The sequence below is a fragment of the Protopterus annectens genome, chromosome 7.part0, assembly GCF_019279795.1.
Source record: "Protopterus annectens isolate FY-2018-M chromosome 7.part0, PAN1.0, whole genome shotgun sequence".
NCBI classification, from domain to species: domain Eukaryota; kingdom Metazoa; phylum Chordata; order Ceratodontiformes; family Protopteridae; genus Protopterus; species Protopterus annectens.
The window spans coordinates 755,841,922-755,864,014 of NC_056739.1; the positions used below are offsets into that span (position 1 = coordinate 755,841,922).

General features: G+C 41.3%; 1 protein-coding gene across 1 annotated transcript in view; it reads left to right on the forward strand.

Annotated features, from left to right (window-relative positions):
• Positions 1-22,093, forward strand: part of TRAPPC1 (trafficking protein particle complex subunit 1) — a 212,248-nt gene that overhangs the window by 101,269 nt on the left and 88,886 nt on the right. The window contains exons 3-4 of the mRNA XM_044077287.1: positions 2,847-2,917; positions 3,635-3,773. Coding sequence (XP_043933222.1) covers positions 2,847-2,917; positions 3,635-3,773 — 210 coding nt within the window. The remainder of the gene's footprint in view (positions 1-2,846; positions 2,918-3,634; positions 3,774-22,093) is intronic.

Here is a 22,093-nt window from a genome sequence, read left to right on the forward strand (position 1 = left end):
AGTAACCCACTTTCCAAAACACAGCATGGTTTCAAACACCATCACAACCACTGCCCTACTACATTTTACTAATATTAAAAATCAGCTTAGAAATAATGGCAAACTTGTGTCAAGAATGTTTTTAGACTACGCCAAAACATTCAAAACAGTATCATGTCAGCATTTACTCTCTGAACTTGCTTCCTTTGGGCTTTATCAGTACTCCTGTTGTGGATTCTTAGCTCTCTGTGTGAAGGAAAACAAGCAGTCATATGGTACCAGGATCATTCCCCATTTCAACCTGTCATCATAGGAGTCGTACAAATCTTAGTGCTCTGACCCCTCCTCTTTAATATCTTTATAAGTAAACTCCAGACCGTCGCACAACACACAAGCATTGTCCAATACACTGATGATTTAGACGCATGTCCAAATAGCTTTAAGCTGATCGAACCAGCAGGTCGAGCTCCAAGCTTAACATAGATCTTAAGAGATTCTTATTTATCAGAATGCTGCAAAAGATTCTCCTGCACAATAAAGGAGAATCTCATTTGAATCAGAGTCACCGCTTCTTTTTTGTTTGATTGTGCAGGAGAATCTTTTGCAGCATTTTGAAAAATCAAAATCTCTTAAGGTCTATGTTAAGCTTGGAGCTCGACCTGCTGCTTCGATCAGCTTAAAGCTATTCGGACACACGTCTAAATTGGTTTGGTGGTATCAGTACAAGATGCATGCGATGGAGAGCCATTGGGTACTGCTCTGATCATAGGAGTTTCCAGGTGCTAGGACGAAAACTACACTGATGATTAAAAAAAAATGCACACAAACAAGAGCAAAAAAAAAAAAACAGAAAGCATTCAATGATTCATCATTATTATGTGCAGCCCTGACTCTCTCCAAACTCCAGGAATTTGCTCAAACTTCTTTTAACCACAAACCTGGCTAAAAAAACTCACGCCTGCTCGTTAACCCTAACAAAACAAAATTAGTGCTCTTCAAACCAAAATAATATAGCAACAAAAGCAGTCTTTCCTAATTATATCAGCAAACAGTTGTAAAGTAGAATTACACACAGTAAACTCCTTGGAATTGTCAGTGACAAAGATATCAAATTTGACTCATGTATCCTACAAACAGTATTAAAAAAAAAAAAAAAAAAAAGTCCACCTTAAAACTGAGCTCTCTCCTATAGAGCCAAATGATGCCTTACAGACATGGCAAACATTAGCTTCAAACTACTTATGCCTGGCCTTCCTTACATCACCAATGCTAACGAACCTGAATACCAGTCTTGAATCCAAGCTAGCCTCTTGCTGTGATAAAATTGCTAAATTTGCCACTAACTCAACATACACAATTCACAACTGTTAAGCCGTTGAGATAACTTAATTGGCTCGAACTAAGCAACATCCTAAAACCTTCAGTGTTAGTACCTGCTTATATTCCACCCAGGTAAATGTCCCCCACTAAAAAATACCTTCCTACCTTACTCCCCCTCAAGGGCCCTCCGTTCTGCCGACAAGTTCTTATTAAAAACAACAAAATCGAATAACTCGGCCAGAGGCTTCACTTTACTCCTGCTACATCTCAGAAATATGTTGCACCATGCCAGAATACGTCACATCAAACTCGCTGACAAACTACCACACTTAAAAAGCTCACTAAAATTACATCTGAATAATTAATAAATCCTGGTCATGATCATGCTCGACACCAAACTGACTCTCCAGTATGCCAGCACCCCCCCCCCCATCTTTCTTCACCATCTTAACCTACTCCCTTTCCAGTCATACGCATCCTCTTTCGCTCTCCCTTCTCTCACTTCACCTGTATGTTTTCAAACTGCTCATCTTTTATACCACACTCTAAACTCTAGCTATACTCTTAAAATGTCTATACTTCCTTGCAGTGCTTACCTGGGTACACCCAATGTTAGTACAGTGTTTTCCTTTCTAATATATAAATGCAGTTACTTCCTGCAAGAATTTAGAGCTAACAGAACTATATACACTTTATTGTACATACCTGTCTTGTAACTGTTTTTTTCTATAAAATGTAAATGTTGTTATGACAACAATCTAAATTCACTTATTAATGTAAATATATTGTGACTGAGTTTTCTCCCTGGGCCTTCACTGAAAGTGAGCTTTGTCCATTTGGTCTTTACTGGGCAACAAAGGACATAAATATGCCTTGCTCTCTCTTCTGTTGGTGTGGTGTATATATCTGAGCTCTTACTAAATGGCATCCTGTTTTCCTGGGTTTCATTTTTCACTTCATGGTGGCATAATGAGCAAAGGCAGTTAGCCAAACAACCATGTTAATGCATCAAGACCTGTTGTCTATTTTCAGGGGAGACCCGAAGTAGTGTTATTGTGTGTGTGTGTGTGGGGGGGGGTGCAGTTTAGTCAGGATATTATCCTAGTCTTTTTGATGACTGCCATGAGATCTTTTAACACTCATAAGCTACTGCCAACTTGGGCAGATGAGACATCTGTTCTGTGGTCATTCCTGTATATTGGCACTTGTACACAATGGGCTTTGTTTGCTTAACAAAAAGGACGCCATGCTGTTTTGGTTGAGTAGCTCATGAGATGTGTAGATATTTGCTGGTGTACAGGTCTGTTAAGAGGATTGGTAAAAAAATAAATAAATAAATAAAAGCTTCCATATAATAAACCTTTCAATTTGTTACTGTTTACTTTGTCTGAGTTTCATAAACTAGGCTGTTGACAAGTCAGCAGTTTAAGATAATCTGCTTCCTACTGGCATTGTGCACGACATTTAAAACACAAGACTTTAACAATACTCTTTTGTGCCGATGTGTTAATGTTAATTCTATTTTTGATGTTCTCTCTCTTTGGCAGGAGTATAAACTAATGTTTGGAATGCTGTTCTCTATCCGTTCCTTCGTGGGCAAGATGTCTCCTGTTGACATGTATCCTTTGCATACAGAGAAAGATTTGCCATCTATCTGCATCTAGTCTGTCTAGCCTTTTGTTACTGCCCTGAAGGTCTAGGGGGACTGTAAATCCACCCCTCTCTTGTTTATATCTTTCAGTAAAGTCCACATCTCTACCTGCTTAATGACTTTGTAATCTGAGAGATTTGGTTAAGTAGTACAACTTCTTGTTTACTAAAAGCAGAATGTGACCAAGCCAGAGCAAATGTCAGCATTTAGTAGTCACAGTGGCTGTCGAAACAGTTACTGTTATCCCAATCAGCAGCATAGCCTGGAAGTTTGTTATACTGTGGCAGGTGAATGAGGCAGGTAGTGTAAAGTACAGACCCACACTGGGCAGTATGCTGTAGTGAGAGTTTGAGTACTATATGATAGGCAAATTTTTGCTGGCTGGGTGGTCTGTTTTTCTTCTTTGTTGTATTTTATGTTTGTACTTGATGAGCTTGCTATGGGAGTGGTACTTTAATATTGTAGGCTAGGATATGTACTGTCATTTTCATGTGTTTGTCAAAGATATTCACCATTGTGTTGCTTGAACAGTGAAGGCTTTTTACCTTTATTTAGTGTGTAACTGGTGAAATTCCTTCTATTTGCATAATACGATGGACTACGACAGAGTATATATAACTGTTATATCTGTGGTAAACACTGGATGTACATTACTGGTCTCCATTTTCTTAGCTGTTCAACCAGGAAGGAAGGTTTCTTGTCTTTTCAGACAAGTAAATACAAGCTGCATTACTACGAGACCCCCACCGGCCTAAAATTTGTATTGAACACTGACCTGGGAGTGCAGAACATCCGTGACATTCTACACCAGATTTATAGCAATGTAAGTACCAGACATAGCCTTCGTATGTGCAAACACACTGATTTTTTTTTAAGGTGATAATTCATATAGATGTTAATTATTAATTAACTATTAATTGCCACAGTGTGCAAGACTTTTTTTTCCCTGCATGTGTGTGACTGTCTGTGTGTGCACGCATGCCTGTAAGCACGCGCGTCTGTCTCTGTCATTGAAAGTGTTATATGAAAGTGTAAAAAAATAAAATAATAGTTACATTTTGCACACTTTTCTGAAGTGCAGCAGTCTGAGGATTAAACTAACATGTTACATAACTGGAAAAGTGGACTATGTATGAAAATGTTGGCAAAACAGACAAATGCAGATTCTGTATAACAGAACTGGAAATGCACTCAAAGCTTGTTGCTGAATGCGATACATTCATGGTAGAGGGCTTACTGAAAGGCGCAATAACGTGTCAGGACCGCTGCATTGGGATTGTGCAAACACTACTGTCAAACAGATGAGAAACATTGGAAACGTGAACTACAAAGCATTATAGAGCATGATGGAAGTTTGGATTACATGAGATCACACAGTACCAACAGATAAAAAAAAAAAAAAAAAAAAAGATGCAAGAAAACCAGATATAGTCGTCCATTAAAAATACAAAAGCAGGGTTAATCTTTGTAATTGCTACACCCAGCAATTATAATGTCTTGCATACAGAGACACAAAGTCTTGAAATACCAGGGTTTCAATCAGAAATAAGAGCAATGTGGAAGAAACATAGTCAAGCAATTCCAATACTGGTAGGAGCAACAGGTCTAATAATAAAGAATTTGCAGTCATACTAAGGTATGCTACAAATACATGTAACTGTATAAACTACAAGGGGTTGTAATTCTGGTTATGTTGCAGTTGCTAAGAAGAGCACTGTTAGCTAACATCAAAGACTGAAACAATACTAAGTTCATGATATCTAAACATTCCCTGACTTAGGAATGGAGTCCATTCCCATCATGATATTAGAAACCCGAAGTCTTTAAAGAAATTAAACCTCGTGGGAAATAAAAATGTAGAAAGGAACAGATGCGGAGAGGAGTTTGGGGGTGGGTGGAGGTGTTATATAAAGGATGGGAGGTACCTGCTCCTAATCCAGACAGTTTGTTTCAGGAGCTAAAAGGGATTGTGTTACACACAAAAATGGTGTGTGTGGGGGGGGGGGGGTGCTCATGCTCATCTATAGCTATGTCAGAGGTTATTCAGATGATTTGTGTTGGAAGCTATAAGGATTGTGTTACTTATATAAATGAGAGGAAGTGCCTGCTCGTGTATAGCTATGTCAAAGGTAATCCAGACAATTTGTGTTGCTAACTATGAAGGATTCTGTTACATGCATAAACAAGAGGAACTGCCTGTACATGTAGAGCTATGTCAGAGGTAATGCAGATGATTTGAGTTGGGAGCTATGTGGGATTGTGTTATAGGTGGTCCTTCACACTAAGTATGTGTAAATAGGAAGGAAATAGAATTGATTCATCATGTATGTTTATGTATGTATAGATGCAAGGGTTGGTATGATGCATGGATAGCTCATTGTGAGAGAAGTCTGGGATATATTGGTATAGTTGACAACAGTTTGTGTGTATGGAGAGATGACATGACTTGTTGAAGTAGGCTTGAAGGGGTCTATATTACTTCCTTAAATACCCTGTTCAACGAACACCTGTTCGCTGACCAATAACCACTTCTCCTGTGAACGGCCATTTCAGTGAATGTTTTCCTAGGGGAAAAAAATCAAAATTATACAACCCTTCAAAGGGGGGGGGGGCTTTGCCCCACCCCCACCCCCACCCCCCAACTAAATATACCAACTCCAAGATCGCAGTACAGTGTGGAAAACGGCAAATTCCCTATGATGGCCAAGCTTTTTTTCCCCTAGGAAAAAATTCGCTGAAATGGCCGTTTGTGGGAGTTAGATTTCGCTGGTTATTGTTTGACAAACAGACATTCGCTGAACAGGGTTTTCTTGGATGTAATATAGATCTGGCTTGAAGGATGACTGTGCTAATCAAGACAATCTGGAACAAATGAGTTTGAATTCTATTTGTATATAGCTGTGTTTGGATAGCATTGTTACATGTCTAGTAATAAACATCGTTTGTGATACTGGCATTTTATCCCAAGAGTAAAATCAAAATTAAAAACAAGTCATCCTTCCTAGACTTTACTGATGGAAACTGTCATCCAGGAAATTAACTTGTTATGAAAACTTATCCCCTCAGTGAGCCAAACTGTTAGCTCAGGAAACAATCCTTGAGCTCTGTGATACTGTTAACTTCTGCATTCAGGAGCATGCCACTGGTAGTGCATGCACACTTGCTGGTAATTTCAACACCTTTTGGTCGAATACCAAAGTCAAGTACTTAGTGTAATACTAGGTATAATGTGAGTGCCAAGCTATCAAGACTTAAGCAGCACAGTATCTATCACTTTTAGCTGCCAGCTTCTCCCCCTTACCAATAATTCTTAGTGCAGTAGGACTCTGATAGCCTGCTCCATGATGGAGCGACAACTCAGGAAATACAAGCAATAGCCATATTCCTTCCAAGGCCTGTCAGAACACAGACAAGGAATAGTGGGTGGTAATGTAGATGAGGAAGAACTGACTCGTCTAGAGCTTAGCAGTACAGTAAGTGACTAATTCCTGTATGTAGGATGGGCTGGATGTTCTTCGTGTTTCACTGTTGCAGTCATTACATTTGGGTAATCTGCTGGCAGGTTGCCCTCAGTCGGCCTGAATAACAAAGTCTTGGGTCCTGCGTCGGTTGCTGTCTCCTCTTCCATGACGTCAGGTTGTCAGGGGTATAAAACATGCAGCCGACGCCATTTTATTCAGTTTTTCTTGCCGCACAGTGCCCGAAGCAGAAGCAGTTCGCAAGTGCCGGTCGGCAGACTCCTGAAATTTTCGCATTTGAGTTTCAGAACTGAAGTCTTCAAACTAAAGCTAAGTACCCTGTTGGGGAAACTTTTTCTTGCTCCTTACCGATGTTAGTAAAAGTTAATAATTGCATTACTTGTGGGAAGCAAATACCTCATAAGGATTTTCATTTGTACTGTATTCCTTGCCTAGGCCTAGATCATAACATGCCTTGCTGTCGGTTTTGTGCTAGATTTAACCAAAGCACTATTAAGTGTTGGTATAGTTTTGCTTCTAAATATTTTGGATCAAGATTTAATTATCCTGAAATGTCGTCTGTTAGCAATCCGACTACGGAGTTCACAAAAAACATAAAGAAAAAGACAGAGACAGACCGAGGTCCAAAACCGTCGACGAGGCTTTTCCTAAGCCAGTCGCCGGTACTCAGTGAGGTGCTTTCGCAGCCCCTAATACCCGCTACTTTTAAGTCGCAGGCCTCTACTGAGACCCATTCTCAGAGTATTGAACCCACGGATGTCTCTCCCTTGGATGGGTCCAGAGCCGCTGAGCAGGTACCAGGTTCTGAGGGTGTTTTCAGGACTCAACATTTTTTATATTAAACTGATGCCAGCCTCAAAAACAAGGTCAAAAACATCTTCTATGTCTAAAAAACTGACGCATGAACCACATGCACAGGCCCCTATGCCTAAAAAACAGATTATCAAAATGTCTGGGGACTTAATTACCTTGATCAGGGGTTCCCAACTAACCCCTGCTAAGAGGCCTAGGCAAGGCACTGATTATGAATCTTCATATCAGGTTTCCATTTCTTCTGATCAGGAATTTTCTATTTCCACCTATGAGGATTCTGATGCAGAGGAATCCATCCCATCTGCATCTCCTCCTGATGATTACTCTTTTGGAGAGACTTTGCATACTTTAAGGGAACATTTTCACTGAGAGAGTCAGCACTTCTCTGAATCAAAAAAGGGACTTGGGGATTTCCTTCTTCCTCAGCATAGGCCTTTGGCTATACTTCCTGTATTAGACATCGTTGATGATGTGTTTTCAGAATCAAGCATGGCTCCTGATTCCCTACCTCCGGCTCCTAGTAAGCCAGACAGATATTACAGGGTTCCTGACTCCCACAAATTTCTATTCGAAAATCCTGCTGCTGATCCAGGGACTATTTCTCAGGGTCCCAAGGGTGTAAAGGCCTCTACAGCCAAAAATCCTATCCCCTCTGGTAGAGATTCCAGAGCACTGGATAGATGGGGAAAGAAGGTTTATACGTCTACTACCTTGGCAATCAGAGCCTTAAACTGCCAGTTTCATATGCTTAAATATCAACAGCATGTTATGGGCTTACTGAAACAGAAAATGATGTTGATTTCTGATTGTGTGGAAAATCAAGAGTTACAGGAGTTATTGCATTCAGCAGAACAAGTTTGAAAGCATACTTTGCAATGTGGTTTTGATTCCTTGGAGGCCTCTTGCAGGGCCGCAGTTACTGGATCTTTGGTTAGAAGGCATGCCTGGCTCAAGGAGCAAAATCTGCCTGATGATGTTAAAGCTAAATTGTTGGATGCCTCCTTGCAGCATGATACTCTGGTAATAAGGCAGAATAGGTTTTAAAGAAAATGGAAGACAAAGCTAAATCTATGCAAACTGTAAAAGATTTCTTGCAAGTGCAGCCACCCAGGTTTAGTAGGCACTGGCCTACTAAAAATTGGTCCTTTCCTGTGTCCAACAGAGCCACTCGAGGCAAGTCCAGGTGCTCAAAAGGCTCCAGATACCAATCACAGGGTTCTTGCAGGTCAAAGCAATGAGGTGCCTCCACCTCCAAATCTGGAGGAAACAAAGCACAACCCTACAGTAAGCAGTCTGAATGATTTCCCTCTACCATCACCAAGCACTTTTCTTTTGGCAGCCCCCTTGGGGGGGACACTAGCACTTCATGCTCAAAATTGGCAGTTAATTACCCAGGACAAGTGGGTATTGAACATAGTATCCCAGGGCTACAGATTTCATTTCCATACTTTGCCAATTCCAAATGGATGACCAGATCTGCCACAAAATCAGGTGGCAGAGGCTCAGAAACAAGTTGTGTCCTTCATGGATATGGGGGCTATTCAGCCAGTACCAGAAAAGGAAAAAGGACAAGGTTTTTATTCAAGGCATTTCCTGGTACCCAGAAAAGACAATTCTTGGTGTCCACTACTGGACTTATCGATTTTGAACACGTACCTGGACATTCCAAAATTCAAAATGCTGACTTTACAACAGCTACTGCCTATGCTGGGCAGGAACGCTTGGTTAGTGACTCTAGACTTAAGAGGCATACCTGCATATCCCAATAAGGGAATCCTGCAGAAGATACCTCTGCTTCAAGGCAGGTTTTGTTTGCATTATCAATTCTCTGCACTGCTCTTTGGCTTATCTACTGCGCCCAGAGTCTTTACAAAGTGCCTGGCACCAGTAATTGCATTCTGCAGACAAAGAAGCATACAAATTTATCCTTATCTGGACGTCTGTCTCATTCAAGCAGAGGACAAGGACACTCTTCTTCAACATCTGGCATTTGTAAAAAGGCTTCTAACATGCCTAGGGTACACAATAAACGAAAAGAAATCCCAACTGGTACCCTCTCAAATAATTACATTCCTGGGTGCAAGCTTGAATACAACTGCCCAGATGGCCTACCTTACGCCAGACAAACAAAGGCAACTGACAATATATTTCAAACAAATGGTAACAAAAACCCAGTTATCTGCAAGACAAATTCTGCAGGCTTTGGGATTCATGGCATCCTGCATTCTACTAATTCCATATGTGAGACTGCATATGAGGAAACTTCAATGGTATCTAAAACGTTTATGGAGCCAACATTGTCACAGTCTGGAAACAATGATTCCTCTCTCTCCCTGCCTACAACAGGAGTTTCTTTGGTGGGAAGAGACATGTCACCAAAACAAGGGACTGTCATTCATTCTACCCCCTGCCACCCAAACCCTAACTACAGACGCATCAGACTATGCTTGGGGGGCCCACCTGGTGGGGAAATGCATTCAGGGCAAATGGAGCCCAAAACAAATGCATCTGCATATCAACCAGAAAGAGATGCTAGCTGTTCAGAATGCTCTGACAGCCTTCAAGGACTTACTTCTTCCAGGATAACTACTGATAAAGATGGATAACACCATGGTTATGTAGTACATAAACAAGCAGGGGGCTACACATTCCTAACCCCTTTGCAGACTAGCCATGGCATTGTGGAACACAGCTTTGACCTACCAAATACATCTTCAAGCTCAGTTTTTGCCAGAAAAACAAAATACTCTGGCAGACGACCAAAGCAGAAATCTTATGGACCCGCACGAATGGAAACTGGATCCACAAATCTTCAGCATGTTAACACAGAAATGGGGGAGCCCAGAAATAGATCCGTTTGCCTCTCCCCAAAATTATCAGTTGGACAAATTCTGCACAAGGACTCATCAGAAAAAAGCATGGAAAATGGATGCCCCATCAGTCTATGCCTTTCCCCCTCTGCCTCTTCTCTCCAAGGTCTTAGTAAAAGTCAGAGAGGAAAAACCAAGAATGATACTAGTTGCTCCAGACTGGCCTCGCCAACACTGGTACCCACTTAGCCTAACTATCTGCCCTGGGGCATTTATAAGCCTAGCCATAGTGATGTGGCTTTTGCCACCCCATGAAATGGTACAAAAAATGTACAGAATAAATTTAGAATACTGTGCCTCTGTCTAGTAGTGACACAATGAAGGTCCCCTTATATAATAGAATTAGTTTACTGTGCCCCTGTCTAGCAGTGACACAGATGTGACCCCTGGGGTAAACTTACGATCTCCCATCCACTCATCAAGATTTCTCTTGAAGAGAGTCAGTGAGGGGCTCTGCCTAATACGAACTGGGATCTTGCTCCAAAGCATGGGAAACCTCTGGGTTATGAATCTATCCCTCCAGCATGTCCTATTCATACTTGTGCCGAGGTTTAAGTCTTTAGCTCTCGTGGTCCTGATGGATTTGGATTTTTTGAGGTGGAGCATGTCCATCAGATCCTGATTGGACATGGCCTTGTATGTCAGGCAGAGATCACCTCTGAGCAGGCAGTATGCTACTGAATAGAGCTGAAGTTTCTTTAGTCTGGCAGAATAAGACATATGTTGGAGACCCTTGATCCTCTTGGTGAGGTACTTTTGTGGTCTCTCCAGCTGTTGCAAATGCCGGGTGAGGTACATACCAAATGGGGCATTGTACTCAATCATGGGTCTGATGAGGGAGGAATATAGGGGTACAATGACATCCTTGGATCTGGATGTGAATCCCTTCATGATGAGGTGTGCAAGGTAGAATGTTTTCTAACCACTTTGGCAACGTGGGTGTCAAATGAGAGGTCGCTGTCAACTTGGGTCCCTAGGTCTCTGATTACTTTTTCCATACTCAGTGGGTTGCTGTCTGTGATAATTTGTGGGTACTTTGTTTTTCCAAAGGGGATGACTATACATTTTTTGGCATTTAGTTTAAGGCCGTGACTCCGGCACCAGTTGTCCGTTTCTGTGAGGCCTTTTTGTAGGATGTGTGTGTCTGCTGGTGTATCGACTATGGCGCCTAGTTTGCAGTCGTCTGTGAACTTTGTCAGCCACAGCCCTCCCATGTTTGCTTTAACATCTGAGAAGTAAATGCCGAACATCTGAGAAATAAATGCTGAACTTCTAAGGAATATGTCTCAACTTCCCCATTGGTACTTGCCTCAAATACCTCATCTACTGTCTCAGCAGAGCAACCAAATTCTGCACACTCAGCTCCAGACTCTGAACCTTGCAGCATGGCTGATCATTTAATTAAGCAAACACCTCTCAGTAAATCTGTGATGGATGTCATTTTGGAAGCCAGAAGGCCTAGTACTAGAAAATCTTATGCTGATAAATGGAAGAGATTCTGTGCTTGGAACCAAGCACAAGGAACAGACGCAGCAAAGCCCAATATTCCTCAGATTTTACAATATTTGACTGAGATGCTTGACAAGGGCCTATCTTTTTCTTCAATAAAAATCCATGCCTCTGCCATCTCGGCTCATTACAACAGAGAGCCTCCCCTCTTTTCTCATCCTGTGCTTAAACAGTATCTTAGAGGGGCAAAAAATTTAAGTTCTCCCAGAAGATCACCAATTCCTGCATGGGACCTAAATTTTGTGCGGGAAAAACTCACCCCGCCTCCTTTTGAACCAGCAGCTACTGCGGATATACAATTTCTATCTTGGAAAACAGCTTTTTTCTTGGCAGTCACTTCAGCAAGAAGGGTTTCAGAACTACAGGCTCTCATGGCTGTGGAGCCTTTTATTATTTTTTACCCAGACAGGGTGTCCTTCGGGACCAATCCTTCTTTTATGCCTAAAGTGGTATCCAGTGTGGCTCTTAACCAGACAATTCACCTGCCAACTTTTTACCCAAATCCGCAGAACAAGGTGGAGTGGATTCTGCATTCATTGGACGTACACAGACAACTAAGATTCTACTTAAACAGGACCAAATCTCTAAAAGTCTAAGCAACTACTGGTAGTATTTGCTGCAGGGTCAGAGGGGAAGGCTATATCAAAGCAGACTATTTCTAAGTGGATAAGCCACTATATTCGTATCTGCTACTTGTACCATGGTAAACCTGAGCCCAAGAGGATCAGGTCTCATTCCACCAGGGCTGCCTCTACCTCAGCAGCTTTCCTCAGAGGGTTTCCAACCAAAGACATTCTAGAGGCTGCTACTTGGAGCTCTGTTCATTCCTTCACAAGGCATTATCATGCCTCTCTTCTCCAAATCCGGGGCAGGCTTTGCCACTGCAGTTTTGCAGGACCTTATAGCCGCTCCTAATGCTGTTTAGTTCCATCCTCACATCCATAGCTTTGGGATTCTACCCAAGTGTAATGACTGCAACAGTGAAACACGAAGAACATAGTACAGTTGTGTACACTTACCATAAATGTAGATGTTCAAGTGTGTTCACTGTTGCAGTCCGGGTTACCCACCCGCCATCCCCCCCTTTTCTATACCTTTTCTTTCCTTCACTATATACTACAGCCTTTGTGGTGTATTTGCTGTTAGATGAAGGTAAAGTTTCTGTTGCTAAAAGTGCATTTACATATATTTTTGTTTATTTATATATATATTTTTTGCTCCCCATTTGGGGGGCACGACATCTGGGGCAAGAAAAACTGAATAAAATGGCATCGGCTGCATGTTTTATACCCCTGACCACCTGGAAGAGGAGACAGTAACTGACGCAGGACCCAAGACTTTGTTATTCAGGCTGAGGGCAACCTGCCAGCTGATTACCCAAATGTAATGACCGCAACAGTGAATACACTCAAACATCTACATTTATGGTAAGTGTACACAATTGTACTTTCTTCATTGTGTAGTCCATAGCTCATCCTCGCTGATGACTCCTTATGAGTGACCATGGCTCCAAGGGGTAACCTAGACTTGCACAAAAAGACTGAAATGCCACAAAACAAACCAAACTTGAAAAAGGAAGCCTGCAGGACGATAAACCTCAGCAGATGCACCAATTCCAGACACAGTGATGCTGATAAACTGCAAGTTAAAATTTTATTTTAAGCTCAACAAAAATAGGCTTTTCGTCAGTGTCCCACACCAACTTCATCAGAAAAACAAGCAACACATTCAGCAGAATAGACCGACGGGGACTGACTGTAGAGTTTCTGCTGCTTCACCGCATTTGGAAACCGGCAGATCGGATGGAGTCGGTTTCGAAAAATGAGTTGAATCAGAGTGTGACCAGGGTCTGTACTTATTTCAACGACATGTTCATTAATGGAGTCATTAATATGGAAGTTTTTAACTATGTCTGTACCCCTAACCCTGAGGTTTATCATCCTGCAGGCTTCCTTTTTCAAGTTTGGTTTGTTTTGTGGCATTTCAGTCTTTTTGTGGTTGTTGTGGTTTGGGAGCCATGGCTGACGTACAACCTGAGCCTTCCCCGCAGGCAGAAGCGGGAGATTTAACTGTTTTGATCAATCTGCTCACCCAGAAGGTTGATTCTCTTTCATGACGTATGGAAGATTTGGTGGGGTCCTCGCAGCCTTTGTTTGGCAGTGACATTCTCCAGGAGAGGACTCCTTCTTCCAACCTTGCTGGGGCTCAACTTTGTGGTGCGAATGCGATTGGTGAACAACTGCAGAATAGACCGACAGGGACGGACTGTAGAGTTTCTGCTGCTTCACCGCATTTGGTTACCGGCAGATTGGATGGAGTCTGTATAATAGAAGCAATGGGGATGAGTGATTTGTTGCAAGGCCAGGTATGGTCTAATTTAAACATTTAGTTAAATCGGCCGTTTTTGTTCAACAAAGTATCAGAAGGGAGCCTTAGTCATCCAGGCTCTTTAGGGAAGTGGACTTGGCACAGAAATTAAATATGTTTGACCACAAATTAATAAAGATGAGTAAGTTACAGCTGAAAGTAGCTTAATTTGAGGAGTGCCAGCGGTCCAAAGTGGTTCCCAAGGGGCTCCAATCCTGGCATTATCCTACAGGATTAGAGGAAGGCTCTGCCTTCCACAAGGATTTACTTTTGCTGTCCGATAGACATGGCTTTGAATTACTTAATTTGATTTGTAAACATTATAAAGAGGCCATCAGTGTATTGTCTGGGGAACTTACTGTGCTGGATGAGGCTGTAAGACATGATTCTAACTTTACCAGATATAGATACGATTACGACCGTATTTTCACCAGCATCGATCAGCAATTGCATAAAATCAATTCTAATAAAATTAGGAAACTTCAGAGGGACTTGACGACTTATAGGGAGGGGGTGGCTTATCCCAAATCACCCAGATCCCAAGCCAGTTTTTTTATCTCCAGCTGCCTTTTCCTTTGGTCCTACACCAGCTACAGATACTTCTAGGACCAATAGGTCGTCATTTGAGAATGAGGTGGATGCTCCTGGTGGTTCAATCCAACAGAACCAGACTCGGCACAGTGACCGGTTGTCTTCTTGGAACCAACCATCTGATTTAGCACCAGAAGCCAAGGATCAAAATTTTCAGGACATTGCCTCAACCCATCAGCGCTCTCCGTGGAGGAGGCAGAGATACAGAACCAGGAGAAGGAATTAGGTTCGCCTGTCTTTTCTACAGTATTCCCAGTAATGAGCCCGTGTCAGATTGTTACCAACACTGGAAAGGACTTCAAGATTTACAACTATTCAGGGTTTGTTTTTACCCCAACATTGGTGGATCTCCTGGCTAAGGTTTTGACATTTATACCCAGTAGGAGGGCAGATGTGGCCAATACCTTGATTGATCTCAAGCTTTTTATCAGAAATCTCAATTTACAGCTTATTTTTGGTGATCAGGTCATGATGCCGAAGGATTTTCACATTCCAAGTACATTTAATCCCCGTTTACATCATTCTCTTTGTCTTTTTGAATGACTACGTGACGTAGACATTCGTCATTTATTGAAATGTAAATGAATTGTCCCTTATAATATCAACAAAGATGAGAAGTGTCTTTTAGAATTGTTAACCAATTCTTCTGTGAGGGTTATGCAGCCAGACAAGGGGGGAGGACTGGTAGTGATGGAAGAGGTAGATTACATTCAGAGAATGGAAAATATTCTGGCATCTGAAACCTATGGGGAGGTTTCGAAAAATGAGTTGAATCAGTGTGTGACCAGGGTCTGTACTTATTTCAATGACATGTTCATTAATGGAGTCATTAATGTGGAAGTTTTTAAGTATATCTGTACCCCTAACCCTAGGATACCTGTCCTGTTTGGCAATGCGAAGATTCATAAGAATGTGCATGGCCCCCCCCCCATGCGCCAATTGGTGAGTGCAAGGGGCAGTGTGACTTACGCTGGGGCGAAGGTGGTGGACACGATTTTGAAAAAGTGTGTGTCCAGTGAGTCCCACATTTCTAAAGACTCGTGGTCATTTCTTGAGAGGATTAATCGTACTCCTTGCACAGGGGAGAGTAATTTCTTGACAATCAATGTTACTGATTTGTACTCCTCCATCCCTCATTCCATAGCGTTAGAATGGATTGAAGCTAGCACCTGTTGGAGACATTCTAATGGTGAGGGAGTTATTGGACATCATTCTGACCTGCAATTTTTTCTCCTTTAACAACCGTTGGTTCCACCAATTAATAGGGGTTCCTATGGGGTCTCCTTGTGGGGCCAGTATTGCCAGTTTGGTGATGACTTACTGGGGGAGAGAGTTTGTTTTCCCTAATTTTATCATTCAGGAGAAAACCCTGCTTTACACTAGATTCTTGGATGATATTTTTATCGTCCTACAGGGGGAGAGGGAAGTGGCTGAGACACTGTTAGATAGTTTTAATAACTCCGTAGTTTTTTTAAATTTACATTCCATTTTTCCAAGGAGAGGATCTCTTACTTAGATGTGGAGTTATTTAAGGATATCCCTCTAGGCTGTTTTACTGCCAAAATTCATCGTAAAGTAACTATTTCTAACAGTTATTTACATTTTGAGAGCAATCACCCCTTCCATCAGAAGAGGTCGATAGTAAAGGGGCAGTTGGTGAGGGTGGCGAGGATGGTGTCTGAGTTCACCGACTTCCTTGAAGAATGTGAGTTTTTGTGGCCTTTTTTTTTTAACAGGGGATACCCGGACCATCTCATATCAGAATTGGTCAAGGAAGTTTGCGGTAAGAGGAAGAATGGGTTCTACGTACCAATTTTGGGCAATAATGTAGCACCCCGAACCATCCCATATGCTAGCCCATAAGAATTACCATTGCAGTTTTATTACAACTTTCAATGTTGATGCAGGGGGCATTTCCTCCATCATAAAGAAAAATTGGAGTATTTTACAATTAGACTTGCAAGGTAACTCACGGTTTGAGATTACACCCAAGGTGGTGTTTAGGAGGGGGTTGAATCTGAAGAGTAGTCTACAGATTAAATCGAACCATGCCCCGGTTAAGGGGATGTACAAATGCAATATGTGTAAATACTGTAGGTTTATTAAAGCAGGGACCTTTTTAGTATTGTGGAGACCAAATACACCATCGGGGTAGATTTAAGTGTGCCAGTTCACATGTGGTATATTTGGATAGGTGCTCTTCATGCCCGGTGTTTTATATAGGAAAACCTGACAGGAAACTTCAGGAACGCCTTTATGAACACCTTTATGCCATCAAAAAAGAGAAGCTGGAGAATGCGCTTGCCAGGCATGTTAAGGAATACCCAGGTCATGAATTTACTTTTTCAGTCATTGATCAGGTAGTTCCTTCCAATAGGGAGGGGTCCAGATAAATTACTTTTAGAACAAAATGAATTAATTTGGCAGCTAAAACTAGAAGCTTATCATTATCCAGGCTTAAATGGAATGTTATCCATTTCTTGTATTTTAAAATTAAGAAGTTTGGTTAGGTAATTTTATTCTATTTATTTTTATAGATTGTATCTATTTTAATTTCTTCATTTATTTTGTATCTATTTCAGCATGGCATACAAAAGTATGGATATTCCTTTTACTGCTTGTTCAGTAAGGTTGAGTCCTCAGGGAAGGGTTTGAGCAGGTGTTGTGAATGTATTGGCTTAATTGCTAAGTAGTCATGTGATTTACAAGCTTTTTATTAAGGTGTAAGCTGAATGTGGTGTTTGTTTTTTTGATGAAGTTGGTGTGGGACACTGACGAAAAGCCTGTTTTTGTTGAGTTTAAAATAAAATTTTAACTTGCAGTTTATCAGCATCACTGTGTCTGGAATTGGTGCATCTGCTGAGGTTTATCGTCCTGCAGGCTTCCTTTTTCAAGTTTGGCAACCTAGACTTACTTGGAGGTCATGGTCAGCTGATTGTCTTGTAAAAGTACTGAGGGATGAACATGTAGTTGCTGCACAGAATCATCCACAGATGTGTTTTACATACATCAAAATATTTCAGGCACAAGCAATGCCCTTGCAGCCTGCCCCAGTTAGTACATCTCTCCTCCCTGTATAATCTCCTACACAGCTTGTTGGGTGCTTCTCTAATATTTGTTGACAACCCAAAGCAATCTTAGAGGTAGTTGTCTCTAAATGCCCTCTATACTTGAATAAGGTCTCCTCTTGAATTTCTACATGACACACTGTACAAGTTCAGATATTTTAATCTTTCATAATAACTTAGTGTCACATCAGCAGATGTCCATGGTATATTTCCATTGTACTCTTTCCAGTTTACTCACACTAGTTGTCTTAAAAGGTTTCTGCATTATTATTCCATACTCTTCCAAGTCTAATGTAATTTACAACTATGAGTTCACGACTTTCATTTCCCAGACTTTATGTATGTATTTATTCCCATTTGTTGAACAGGAATAATCCTATTGAGATGAAAGGCTATTTTCAGCAGTGTCTCTGGAGAAAAGCTCCTTGGTTATAGAACAGACGAAACAAAAATCAACTGTACATAGACATGCTTGAATTCTTCTTCTTTTTGGCTTTTCCCAGTTAGGGGTTGCCACAGCAGATCACCTGTCCACTCATGATTGGCAGTGGAGTTTTACGGTGTCGAGTTGCCAGCCCAGTGCCCAACCTTCTACAGAAGACACACACAAGTGTCCAATACACCTACAGCATGTCTTTGGGATCTGGGTGGAAACCGGAGCACCCAGAGGAGACTCGTGCGACCACAGGGAGAACATGCAGACTCCGCTCAGAAGGCACCCCAGCCGAGGATCAAAGCAGAGAACCTCTTGCTGTGAGGTGGCAACATTAACCGCTGCACCACCGCGGCCGTCCATATAGACATGTTTGAATGCATATACAAAATACATATGTACATAAATAGCACACTGATTAAAAATTAAATACAGCAACAGTGCATGCAAATAGTTGAACATAAGGTTAAGAATGTGTAGTAGTTAAAGGAGATAGAAGATGTGAGGAAGAAGCTAGGACACATAGGAGTTAGAGATAAGATGGAAGGAGAAGGCATTCAGATAGAAAAGGTCCAAGTAGAAGTTGGGTAATATTTTAGATTGTAGAGAAATATATTTTAAGGTACTCTTGTGTCTGAAAGACAATGGCCCTGGCGCCAATGGCAGGCCTTCTTGGAGGATATGTGTGTACTTTGATGATTTTATGACTACACCTAGTTTACAGATGTCTGCAAACCTGGTCATCCAGAGGCCATTGACATTGACCTTGACTTCCGAGAAGTAGGTGCTAAAACCGACCAGACCCAGCACTGAACCCTTAGGTTCTATGCAAGTGACGGGTCTCTTTATGGAGGTAGACTCCCTATCTGAACTTTTTGGGTCCTGTCTTTGAGCCAGATGGCTACATAAGTGGCATTTAGGTTTATATCTAATTTTGTGAGTTTGTCTAAAGTACCCATTTGGGATATTTGAATGCCTTGGCCAGGTTAAGGTAGGCAGGATGCACCATTTTACCCTAATGCATTGCTTTGGTAAACTTGAAGAAGTCCATCAGGTTGCCTATGCATAGCCTACTGTTGATGAAAACAAATTGGGTTGAATCCAGTGTCTGAAGGTTTCCTATGACACTTTATTTCAGTATCTGAAGTCGGCTAAATGTTTCCAGTGCAAGTAATTACCCACTTTGTGGAACCAAACTATTTTGCATAAAACGTTCTAGATAAATTTTATAGTTTGATGCATTTGAGATTAAATTTTACAATCTACACACAGATTTTTACTTTCTAATAGCTGGATTCATTAAAGCCTACATGGCTCACTAAAACCCTGCAGTAGCATGCTGTTTTGTATTCCGTGAGTGGCTATACGTGCAAACACGGTACACGTTGTGCCATGCTAATTACTGCATAAGTAGCTGAATTGTATGCTAATAAAACAAATAAAGATGGAGGGGCTATTCAACAAGCTATAAAGCAATCGTGTTGACAGTGCAGGTTTTGTCTGTTAATTCCAAAACCTATTAGAATACAGCCACAAAAACAGTGTTAGAGGCTACTGTTGCTCTTATACATGTGTATGTCCATCAGGCCCAAGTCTGTGCTGTTGCTGCTAATAGACCTCGGCCAAGAAGCAAAAGTGTGTTTAGACCCTTTTTAACTTTTCACAGTCTGCATGAGGTGGAAACGCACTACAGGAGCTCTGCTACCTCTGTTGTCCTCGACTGGGAGCAAGGGCAAACTGAGGGAAAACAGTTCATGTGGAGACTAAGGTATGTGTAGCACTTAGAGTGTTGGGTACAGGAACCTTCCAGAGACCAGTAAGAGATGTACTGGGGTGTCGCAGGTATCAGCGTCCATGATAACAAAAGTCCAAGGTGCCCAAGGAAGTAGAAAACAAGCACTTTTAAAAACAGGATTTATTGCACGAAACCACAGCACACAGAAATCCCAATACACATTAACGTTTCTGAAATCTCGGCCTATATGTTTTTGTTTGGTTTACTTCATCAGATGTGGACTGGGAAAAAAAAAAGACTCCTTTTATACATGTTTCAATAAAACCCTTAACTGATTAATTTAAAAGCAGTCCCACGATTACAGATCTGTACATGTAATCAGTTTCAAGGACGCCCATACCACCTTCAGAACTGGGAATATATAACCTTGGTATGCACTGATTTTGTAAATCATTTGATCAGTATGAAGCATCCTTCTTGTTTTCCTGTCTAATCTCTCCAACACCTTTTGGAGCCCGTCAGTCACTCCAAAAGTGTAAGTTAGGACAGGAAGAGCAACATAAAATGCCTGACATCTGTCACAGGTAGCCAGCTATATTATATTCGTTGTAACAGATGTTGCTGAACCAGAGAATATATAGATCTTCCTAGTTGTTGGATGTTGAAAAATATTATTTTTATTAATATCATCACAACAGCTACAGTTGTAACAGGGAAGGGTACCTGATTTAACTGGTGTTACCCCACCATTCTTGACACACGTCTTTATAACATAACTTTTGTTTTAAGTTCTGACAATTTCTATATGAGAAACTAGGTTTCATGCCAACTATGGAACATAACGCGGGTAAAGATGTGTTAATATGCACCTGTTGTTAAATAATTCCTCTTACCTCAGAGGTAGCTCTATTATATGTTATAGATTTATCGGACGGTGCAGTGGTGCAGCGATAGCGTTGTCACCTCACAGCAAGAGGTTCTCCAGTTCAATTCTCGGCTAGGGTGCCTTCTGTGTGGAGTCTGCATGTCCTCCCTGCGTTCGTGTGGGTTTCCTCCGGGTGCTCCGGTTTCCTCCCACATTACAAAGACATGCATCTGGAGCCTTTCTCCCCGGGCCTCCGCTGAAAATTGGCTTTGTTCCAAGTCTGACTTTCCCGGTTAACAAACGATAAATAAATAAATAAATGTTGTGACAAACCGTAGCTTGCCTACATCTAAATTTGTATCAATAATTACAAAAGATGCTTCCATTGTGTTCATAGAGAAATAAGGTTATATATTGTCTTCCCTGCAGCCCAGAACATACTCAATTTCCATAATTAGAGACTCATTATTATAGCCCCTTTTTATAAATTCATCTTTCAATTCCTGCATTTCTTTCTTACATTCTTCTATAGAGGTATTAAGTCTACTAATCCTAACCAACTGGGCTTTGGTGACACTCTTAAACACATGTGAGGCATGCATACTGCTTCAATGAAAAAATGTATTCCTATGTGTGGGTTTGTTTTATAAAGAGTAGCTTGAATTTCAGTCCCATCGAATGAAATTCTCACATCCAGAAAATTAATACTAATCTCTGAACATGTCATAGAGAAATGTAAAAAGTCAGTGCTGTTATTCAAATACATTAATCTGTTAACAGACAACTCAATGGGTTAAGGACAAGGCAAAAGAACAGTGGTGATAAGAGTCACCCTTGAATATCCCCCATTGGATTTCTTTCTGTGGAATAATAATTGTCCTTTATCATGGCTTCTCCATCCTGCTGCATAGCAGTCACCACCGGCTCTTTGGACTTTGCTTGGGGAGCAGTTTCAGAAGGGATAAAAGTGCAAGGTGTGTGAGACACCAAAGACAGAAACAAGAACATAAATATTATGTTTTCCCTGATCAAGACACTCAACTCCTTGACTCATTTGTGATCACGTGGACCTCTTGAAGTTATTACAAACAGTACCACAGTCTTTTGGTACATTAATAAGCAAGAGGGAACCAGGCTGTTCCCCCTTTGGAGAATAATGATGTTAGCTTGGGATATAGCTTCAGAGCACTGTCTCAGTCTATAGGCATCTTATATTCCATCAGGGCAAAGCTGTATCACAGACGAGCTTAGCATGACCAGGGCAGATACTCATGAATGGAAACTAGATCTGGGTGTCTTCCGAGATTTGATCCATTTGTGGAGAGATCCTCAAGTAGACCAGTTTGCCTCATCTGTTAACAGTCATCTGGCAAGATTCTACTGTAGAACTCCTGCGCAAGAAGGCCTGGAAAG